Source organism: Monopterus albus, unplaced genomic scaffold, assembly GCF_001952655.1.
Source record: "Monopterus albus unplaced genomic scaffold, M_albus_1.0 scaffold59.1, whole genome shotgun sequence".
In the NCBI taxonomy this organism is placed as follows: domain Eukaryota; kingdom Metazoa; phylum Chordata; class Actinopteri; order Synbranchiformes; family Synbranchidae; genus Monopterus; species Monopterus albus.
Genome location: NW_018127939.1, coordinates 2,157,506 through 2,168,045, shown reverse-complemented (window position 1 = coordinate 2,168,045; position 10,540 = coordinate 2,157,506). Strand labels below are relative to the sequence as shown.

At 42.4% G+C, this 10,540-nt stretch overlaps 1 protein-coding gene across 5 annotated transcripts in view; it reads left to right on the top strand.

Moving 5' to 3' along the window:
- The window catches only part of srgap1a (SLIT-ROBO Rho GTPase activating protein 1a), a 43,648-nt gene that overhangs the window by 5,907 nt on the left and 27,201 nt on the right, over window positions 1-10,540 (top strand). For all 5 annotated transcript variants that reach the window (XM_020602950.1, XM_020602951.1, XM_020602949.1 and 2 more), the window contains exons 3-6: window positions 3,948-4,127; window positions 5,197-5,325; window positions 6,846-7,067; window positions 8,139-8,240. In XM_020602950.1, coding sequence (XP_020458606.1) covers window positions 3,948-4,127; window positions 5,197-5,325; window positions 6,846-7,067; window positions 8,139-8,240 — 633 coding nt within the window. The remainder of the gene's footprint in view (window positions 1-3,947; window positions 4,128-5,196; window positions 5,326-6,845; window positions 7,068-8,138; window positions 8,241-10,540) is intronic.

Genomic DNA, 10,540 nt, shown 5'->3' with positions numbered 1-10,540 from the left:
CAAGATGACTTTATTTGATAGTCGACAATTGAGACAGGCAGAGAATGTAGGGAGAGAAAAAGACATGGCATGTAACAAAGTTGTCCCAGTTGTGCCTTAGACCACTAGTCCAAAGGAACGCCCTCTATATATTTGAGAAATGGTGATGTAGCAGTGGCTTCAGGCCTTTAAAGCCAGAGATTACATATTATTTTAGCCCTTAGTAACATAGAGTGCCATAGCCATGAGTCCTAACCCCGGAGAAGGCTAATTGGTAGCATGTCCTTTGCCATCATCTTTTTGATGAGGGCTGTTATTTGCTCTGCACATTGATCATCAAACTTCTTTATGTGGTTTACAAAGCCACTGACTGCCCACTTTCTGCAGGATGCCTCGTGTACAAATGGCTGAGTAAAGTAGTTGTCGATCTATGATATGCTAACTTAACCTGGCAGAGTTTGCACTGCACCTCATTTTTGTTTATTTTCTTGAAGGGCTCCACACAGAATTTTCTGATGGCTGTAGTCTCTGCATGTTTTTGCTGATCTTGTGATTGCGTTATTTCTAGGTGCTGGTAAGCCCAAGGGAAAACAACGGCTCTTTTCTTTTTAAAGACAAAACCGTAGTCGCATGAAATATTAGATGTTTTTTAATTTAATGACCATTCGAATATTCAAAAATCATTGCCCATCCCTAGTAAGTATAATAAGCTGTTGTTTGTCACAAAGCTTATTTTCTGCAATAAAAAACAGCCCATTGGCTTTTTGTCAATGAAACCAGGATGATGCTAACTGCTTGTTATGGTTTAGTCCCCCTCACCAGGAGGATGAGGGAGAACTGGGGTCGGACTCAAGATGGCTGACCCAGGTGCTAGTACAAAAAGGTGGTTTAATGGAATAAAAACAAAGTGACAACATAACAGGGTCCATAATACATACAAGGGAAGGGCAGTGATGACTAAGGAGACCAGGACGAACAGGTAAACACACAAACTAACGACAGGAACTAGGATAGCAGGAGGATGAGAACGGACAGGTGAACAAAAAGAACTAACGTACACAATGTAATCCACAGCACAGGGACTGTCAGTGTGGAAGACAAAGCACGTATTTCTGTGTTGCTAACCGCATAATTAGCGTGATAAGGTCAAGCCAAAACGCACAGAGACTGTCAGCGTAGCATCTTACACACGTCTTTAAAAATATGCGGGTCAAACACAACATTTGTCAGTATTGTCCATTACATGTCGCAATGCTCCGGCCACGACGGGGCATCTGCCAGAGGTATAAATAAGGAAGCCAACAAATCACCAGAATACGCCTCAGGTGTGCGCACCGACCCACGAGTCACTAATTACCCAATGCGCACAGCTGAGGCGTTGATCCCGCAAAAAGGGAGAGCAGGAGAGGAAAAAAAGAAAGAGGCAGGTAGCGCCAAGCGGACCTGACACTGCTGGGCTGGCCTGCAAAAATACGTCATACCTACGGCACTGTATTTCACCAGACCATCAAACCCCCGCATCAAACGATACATCTGCAGCCTAGTCTCTATAAAGGCCATTCATCTCCACTGTTCAGTGGTTTTGCTGTAAGTATCTGTGTAGAGATCTGATCTTGACACAGTATTTAAATTATGAATCAATAGGAAATTCCACAGTTTTAATTGCACCAGTCAACCCTGTTAGTCTTCTGTCTTAGTTTAATGCCTCATACATATTGTTGGCCAATTAAGATGTGGTTGTATTTTTAGAATGGACAGCTGGATGGAATCAAGGCTTGGTGTTATTGCCTGGTGTCTAATGCCATATTGTTTACTTATCTTCTATTGGTTTACTTTACAGTTTCGTACAAGCTACTTTAGTTCACTCACAGATATCAGTGACAACAAGCACATAACAGATGGTATAATTTTGGACTAACTTGCCTGTAACATAAAGGTTTTAGACAAAACTATAATTCATGCATGTATCATTTCTCACCAACAATAATTAGCACTGTGTTAGCCTCATTAATAACCTCATTAATTGCCATGGTAACCTGAGATGTACACAGAGGGAGATGCAAGCTGAAGCGCTTGTAATTCCCAGGAGGTGGAGTGAGAAGCATTTCAGTTTTCTTGTAGCATCTCCAGTTACTCACTGTAGAGAAGCGCTGCTCCAAACACAACAGCGTGTTTCTCCAAACTCTGTGTGCCACTCTCACCACAGTCCACACTCCAGATCTGACCTGGTTTAGCCCCTGTGGGAGGACACACAGACAAACGCACACATGCCCACACTGACACTCGCTCTAGATGGCTATTGCATCAGACAGCCACAGTCCCGATTGTGGTCTATACCAGTGAAATAACAGGTCTGCTCTGTCTCTAAATATCTCCCGCTAAAAGAAGCACCAAAGTAAACGCAGCAGCAGACTCCAGACAAGTAAGTGTGGAGTACAGGGCCCAAGGTCAGTCACCCATCTCTAAACTGGTTCCAGTTAGGCCAAACCCCACCAAAGGCAAAGGCCTCCAGACTCTGTTGTTCCACTCGTACAGAAATAACTCAGTTTGGGTTAAAGATGTTTAGATTTTGAGATGGGCGAGTCCCTGCTTGTACTAACGTTGTGGTTCTGGGCGGACAAGCAGGTTGCATACGCAGGTTGTGGAGCTGTAATTAGTTGAATTTTGTTCATTTCAGGTTAAAGCTCTGATGCTCTATATCACTATTGTCTCCTGGGTGTTTGAATGTATTATTTGCCCTTGTTCTCAGTACTTTACATTTGGCCAGCTGCCATGAACTCAGGGTCATTTAGCTTCCTGGGAACCACTTTATGCTATAAAAAGGTTATTCAAACATAATTGGGATTAGAGAGATCCACACTTTATAGTTTTGTCCTTTTTAATGCCAACAATCAAACATTTCTAGGAAGGCATGCAAAAAAAACATTTTTTTCATGCTAGGCTGAATATGAAAATGTTACGTTGAGTTCTCTTACCTATGACTCCACATTAGTGTCATAGACCTACCTTAAATTTTCCCAGAGCCATTGCTTCATCTGCACTGTCCTTAAAGCCCCCAGATATCTGATATTGATTGTATTGTATTGTATTGTATATTGATGTTGTACACTCTGAGCCTCTGCAAATTAGACTTTTATAATCCCTCAGCCCTCTTGACCATTGAAGAACTCATTGTTTGTGTGTCATGGTTTAGCTGCTACTCAAGGACTGAGTCACTGCTTAATGGATCCATGAAGCATGTATGACTAATGCTCACACTCCAACCTTTTCTGGGGATGGTGACTCAGACCTTAGGAAGCTGTGCAAATCAATATGTCACTTTCAAGGTCACACATTTTCCTTGTACGAAACAACTGCAGTACGATGACACAAGAAACAGAAGGGTTCAACTCAACAGTTAGAACCTGCAAGATGCAAATCTGGACCATCCTTTTGATGTTATAAAGCACAATACAAACTAAAATAACATGGAAAAAAGTTAGCACTGAGTTCCCAGAAGTCTTACTTGTGGCATGGATTCATTATGACTATATTTGCTCCCCTAAATTGGGGCAGACCTTTAATACCATCTGGATAAAATGTTTCTAAAATACCCTTGTGTTTTCAATCCCATACTGACTTCAAGAACAAGCACTGAATTGTCTCTCAGGGTCTAAAATGGAAAAGTTTCCTTTCCAAATAACTAATTTAAAAGTTAGGATTTTTTCAGCAGTAATGAAGGCAGCATGATAGATTTAGCTGCAGTGATTTGTTGTGGTTGTGTTTGTGGCCTGTTGCGTGATGAGTTGAATTGCTTTGTGATGAATGACCAGGTCAAAGGAAGTAAGTCTTAGTTGTTGGTACAAAAGGACCTCACAGAACTGACCTAAAAGTTTCAAACCTTTCTTAATAACTAAGATAGCACTGTTTCAGTATGTGCATAAGGATTCCTTACTTTTAAACTTATTGTCACTTGTGTGTGTCCCAAGGTGATGAAGACCTACCACATGTACCACTCAGAGAGCATCAATGCTGAGAGCAAGCTGAAGGAGGCGGAGAAGCAAGAGGAGAAGCAGATTGGCAGAGGGGATCCCGTTTTCAGCATCCGAATGGAGGACAAATACGCGAAGCGCAGCTCTGTGAAGAAGATCGAGAAGATGAAAGAAAAGGTAGAACACCAGGCAGTCACAGTCTTTACCCACAGGAATCCATCCACCCATCCATCCATCCATCCTTCTATCCATCCATTATCTATGCCGTTATTCCTTAATAGGATCACGGAAGGCCTGGAGACTAGATGTAGGGTACACCCTGGACAGGTCGCCAGTCTATTGTAGGGCTGAGACTTAGAGACAGACAACCACACACACTCACATTCAGAGTGCACGCAGGTACAGGGAGAACAGGCAAACTCCACACAGAAAGGCACGGCAGGGGCTCGAACCCGGAATATTTTGGCCGCGCTAGCCAGTGGACCATCATAGGAATCCAGTTTGTGACAACTGTACTTCGAATGAAATAGCGTTAGTAGTCACACCATTCACGTTTCCATTCAGCAACTTTGAGTAGTTTGAAGACCACAAAACTGATTTTTCAGGATTTTAAGCACATTTGAGCTCTTTAACATTAGGTACAGTCATAGAAAACCTGTAGGTTTGGGCTACAACTCTGCTTTTTTTTCCTAACATGAGTAAAGGAAAACATACAGTAAGCGCTGTCACATCCAAACAAGCTGTATTCTCAGAGCAGGCCTGTTTTCTGTTAAATCTCTGGGACAAAAAAAGCCAGGGGAATGGAATATTGTTTTTCCTGCATTTGGGAAGTGTTAAAATATGGATCATTTGGATGTGCGTGAGTCAGTGGATGGTGACTAACAGCCCTCTGTTTGTCTGGTTGAGAGGAAGTACAAAATACAGACAGATGGCTCAGTCTGAGGTATCCTACTTGATGTGAAGTGCACAGGCTGGTTTGAGGTTCAGCTTTTCTTTTTCCATCCTAGTTGCCTTTTTTGTTTGTCTTTTGGTACTTTAACAGAACTTAACTTGTCTCTCCTCCAGTGTTTACTGGAGCTGGCTGTTATGCAGTAATCCAGCCTTAGCTCTGTGGCGCATAGCGCTCATGGAGAGATAAAAGCACAATCACTTGTCAAAAAGGCAGTTCTCAACTCATTACATCTCCCCTGTCTTGCTTGCTCTTTTGTTGCCTGTTTCTCATTCTTGCCTCTAATTCCCTCATCAGCGTCAAGCCAAGTATTCAGAGAACAAGCTGAAGTCGATCAAAGCACGGAATGAGTACCTGCTGACACTGGAAGCGACAAACGCCTCCGTTTTCAAGTACTACATCCATGACTTGTCGGATTTAATTGATGTAAGTATAAAACCACAGGCTTTTGTCAGCCCTCTTCTGAGATGACTTCATCTTTAGAAGAGGCATGTTTGTCTCCAGTGAGCCCGGGAAACATTTTACTTGGGACAGTCTTACAAAAACAACATTTTGCATTCATTTTTTATGGGTAAAGTAAAGTAGGTGTTATTATGGTTCTTTGTGCTCCTCAGCAGAAGATCCGTTACTGTTCAGGTGTGTTTTGACTAACCTTTAGAAGAGATTGAAAGTCGCAGTCAGAGAAAAAACCAATGACCTCAGCAGCTGGGCCTGATGTAAGAGAGATGTTAGGACACCAGGCTGTGGGATTACAATTACAGCACACAACAGAATTAAAGCAGCTCGATTACGTTTGTGATGAAAAACTGTTCTTCCTTTCTTTATCTTCTCTGAGTCATTATTGATATCCCACATGTCCAGTCATACTTTGTTTTTCTGACAGTCACTGTTTTAAATTTTCTTCACATCCTTCAGATGAATGGCGAGTGGGGGTGTCTCTGTTTCTGAAACCCTTTTTTTTTTTGGTTGGTGGGGGGGGGCATTCAGATCTCTCTAGTCTGCCTTGCAAGTACATTCTTTGTTTGAACTTTTTGTTACCATACCAATAAATGACTTATTTATAATATAGCTCACCTGGGTTATTATGTTGTTTGAGAAATAAACTTACGGCACCATTTTCTGTGGCGTTTCTAAGGAAACAGGAGATGGCCAGGTTTTTAATAAGCGTTTGGGGTTTTATATTCCAGACAGGACTGAAGGAGAGAAAGCGATGTATCCTCTGTTCAGCGGCATGCTGTGTGCTGAAATTACCCCTCTTCCCGCTTTGCTCACAAGCCTTCACATCTCACCAGGGTGTGTGTGTGCTTGTGTGGGTGTGTGTGAGAGATTGTCTGTGGGATGTGCATTACATGAGCTGTATGTGCAGCCTCACACACATTTGTTTATTGATTGTTTATTGAGACTTTTTATACTCCAAAACAAAGTGTACAAGTTGGCTGGTAGTGCTATCGTGTTTGCTTATCACTTAGGCCACGTGGGGTTTCTTTGTGTAACTGTGTGTGTGTCTGGGGTGTGTGCGAGGTCTTCTCAGGAGAAACCAGTTCTAGTTTTTAAAACTCAGCATTAGATCCTGGAGGTAACATTCAGACTGGGCAACTCTGCTGGCTCAGAATTGGAAACTCTTATTTAAAGTTCAGCTTGGCCAATAGGAAAGTGTTACAGGATTTTTTCTGACCTTATGATTAATCAGAAAACTTGTTGGCTAGGTTTGTGGGATTACTTGTGTTCTTAGCACATTAGGTTCTAGTCCAGTGTTTTTAATTTTATTGGTAGGGCAGCCATTTTGTTAACAAATAGAATACAGATTAAACTATTATATGAGGCAGCTTTAGTTTTCCTACTGGTCAACAGTAAAAAGTTCATTCGTTCACTTATAACTTCTCATCTTCTTGATTCTCCTTCATCACTAAGCTCCAGCTGATGTTCATTGCCTTTTTTGCATCCAGTGTTGCGATTTGGGGTACCACGCTAGTCTGAATCGAGCCCTGCGGACCTACCTGTCAGCCGAGTACAACCTCGAGACATCACGCCACGAGGGTCTTGATATCATTGAAAATGCTGTGGACAGTCTGGACCCACGCAGTGACCGGCAGAGGTTTATGGAGATGTACCCTATGGCCTTCTGCCCACCCGCAAAGTTTGAGTTCCAGCCTCACATGGGAGACGAGGTACCAATATTAGCTGTAACCCTGGTAACATCTTGTAATATCAGTATAATATTATTAGGGCTGTGAATTGAAACAGTTAACTGCGATTAATGGTGCAAACTTGTGAACTCCTAATCATTTTACTCTGAATATCAAATTAACCTAGAATAAATGCAAAGGAAGTCTATATTACTGTACTTGGACTTCAGTTTGTGACCTATAGTTATTCTTTCCCAAGAAAAACACCACCTGATCAATTGAATTGACTTCACAAAAGGCTAGATGAACAGAAGCCAAAAAGAAAAAAGAGGCCACTGTAGTATAAACATTGATCCTCCACAGTGTTAAGATAGTGACGATGGATAATGACCCACCTCGAGCACCACATTGTAGTAACACAGCCTGGTGGAGTGTCCCTGATGTTTAAGCTGTAGCACCTGGATGTTTCACTCTCAGGTGATACATAAAGATGTATTACTTTGGTGACAATTAAAGTAAGCTTTGCAGAATGTGCACACTACTTTTGTCTTTTCCAAAGAGCCATTAGGTCATAATTTAAAGTTGAATTTTCCGCCTAAAATGCTGTCCTTTTTCTTCTCCATAACAAGTGTGAGCATGTATTAGCCACAGGAAGTTTAAAAAAAAAAGGTCCTGCATAATATGGTTCATTTTTATCTGTTAAATCATTCACATTAATTGCAGAAGTTAACATGCTAATTTTCCCAACCCTATTAATAATACAGTATATACTTAAATCACCAGACCTGTGTTTAACTGCAAAAATAAATGAGTTCATGAGTGTTGTAAAGGCTTAGTGAGGCACTGAAATTGACTAATTCTGCAGTCATGTAGCTCAGGATGTGTACAGAGTTTTGCTGTTTGGCTGGCAATGCCAACACTGATGCCATGTTTGTTTACTAGCTCTTATTGCATGGATATCTGCATTCAGATGGCAGTGGTCACTGTGGTTTGCTCTGTAACTGAGCAAGAATTTAAGAGGCTACTAGACTAGTGGCTTATGTAGCATCTTTGTTTCTCCATTAGGCTGTTTTCAGACCAGTGATCATTGAGTGTATGTGCTTTTTTTTCCAGCTGTGTCAGATCTCAGTGCAGCCACCGATGAGCGGAGAGCTCATCCTGAGGTTCCAGCAGCTGCAGTCTCGTCTGGCTACTTTGAAGATTGAGAATGAGGAGGTAAACTAGTGCAAAGATAAATTAAACTCACTATCCAGGTATTTGTGCTGTGTGGGGCTTTAGGTGTGTGAAGCACATCCAAACTATTCTTTGCTGCTCCGGTTTTGTTGTCTGCCAGGGATGTAGGATGCTGCTGTTTGTTGGTTGCATCAAAGAATAGCTCACAGTTGCGGAGTATTAGAGCTACAAAAGGAAGTTAACTTTAGGCAGAAGTCATCACAGGTAAGACAGAGGAGAGTAGCTAACTGTTGATCTTTGCAGAATCAAACTTTTGTTGCATACACACACACACACACCACACACAGACACACATATACAGTGCACTCTCTCTCATATTCTTCTCTCACATGCCCTGCAGGTAGCCATCAAACCCTTTCTGTGAAACCTCTGTTGGCACAAACCTGTCCTGCAGTGCTCTGTTTTGACATTGGAGGTGCATTTTGTTTCTCAGGCCGTATTGGTTAAATCTGTTAGCAGCATGCTTGAATAACTTGTCATTCTTTTAAAACATCAAAGGCCAGTACAGAGGTAAGGCAGCGACTGCTGCTGATTCACAGAGTGCAATCACATTCATCAGAATGGCTTTTGTATCATGTTGGACCTTTGTGCATTCTCACTGCTTTCTGGGTTTTGCTTTTCTTCCTCCCTCTGCATCACTGCACTATCTTCTGTTCACTTTCTTACATAGTACCTGCAATATGTATGTACAACTGGGCAAATACACGTGCAGCCCTGTGTGTTTGTGTGACGGTACAATGACGAGCCCTGGTTGCTGCATGTCCTTGTCCGCCTGTGCCTCTAAAGCGGATGTCCTGGTAGGTCAGAATTGGAGGGCGCTGCTGCTTTGTGTTAGGATCACCAGATGGCCTCTTTTCCTGGGCACAGGATGCCAAATACAGCCTTGAAAAATGAACTTTCAAAGCACTGTGGTGACCTACAAGCACGACTGTCAAGTGCACAGGAGAGAGAAGGTTCGTCTTTATCCAGCCAGGAAAAGCTGTGGGGCAGTGCTTAATAGAAGCGCAGCTGTTTCCTCAAGCCTCTTTGACTCCCGTGAAATGGTAAAAGAAAACACCACTGAATAATTTAGTCTGCGTCAGTGGTGGGTGGGGTGCAACGTGGGAAGGAAGATTCTGGATCCACTCTTACTGTGTAGTTAGACTGAAAATAGCCCCGCTGGGTGCCTCTGCAACAGAGATTACAATTGGATTTTTCTTTTTCGTGTCTTTGTTGTTCATTTCAGCTCCTCAGTCACTCAGCATGGTTCATTTCTTTTTCAGATTTAATAATCTGGCCATTTAGGTCTCATTTGCCTCCATCTCTACCAGAGCTCTCACAGACTGATTTTCCACCTCTGTTCTCTTTCGTCTTCTCGCCAGACATGCAAGCGCTCCTAAAAATTGTTCTCTAGACATTACACAATTTAATACCATCTCCTTCACAGAGAGTTTGTTTTTTTTTCCTCTGATAAATCTGAGGGAGGCACATCAAAGTTGTTTTTGTGTGTGTGCTCATAGCTTACTGCAAGGTCGTGCTGGGAGTTAGGGGTAGCAGTCTGCCCTCTGAGATGTGTTGATAGATGCTGAAATAACTGGTAGCGGTGATGTGCTGCTCTCCTGCAGAACAACAAGGACTTTAGACTGCCGCAAGTGAAATTATTTTGGACTTTGACAGAAATTATTTTCTGCCTAGACAGTGGTGGCTTCAAGTAAGCCAGACTGACACTTGTGCTTGGTTCTTTATTAAAAGGAAACAAACCTATCTGAATACCAAGGACTGTCTCCAAGTCAGCTGTGCAGCTGCAGGGATGGATGGACATATCCACTGAGTCTCTCTAAGAGCGCTGTTGTAATTTAACCCAGCAGCGAACACTGGTAACTATTGGTCTGCTGAATAATGGATAGCAGCTTTTCACTGCAAGCAATTCTCTGGCATGCATGGATCCTGTCTTTATGATGACAGCTGGCCCTCTCATCTCCACGGGGGCCATGCGGGACGAAGCTACATGGAACACAGGGAGGGCGAGCCCACACACACTCAGAGCATGTAACTAAGGACTTCATGTTGGAGTACGTTACTTATTTTAGGGACCTGCCATGGATACATTTTCATAATGGCATAAGTGTAGATTTCAGGACCTTTTCCCTGTTTATTAAAGTCATCAAGTTATTTTACATTATAGTACAGAAAAACACTCCTTTGATCACTAAATGTCAGTCACCAACTGTTGTCACAAGACAGGAGGATGCTTTTGTGAATTTTATGATCTTAGAATCCCCCTGTTGTTATTAGACACGTTC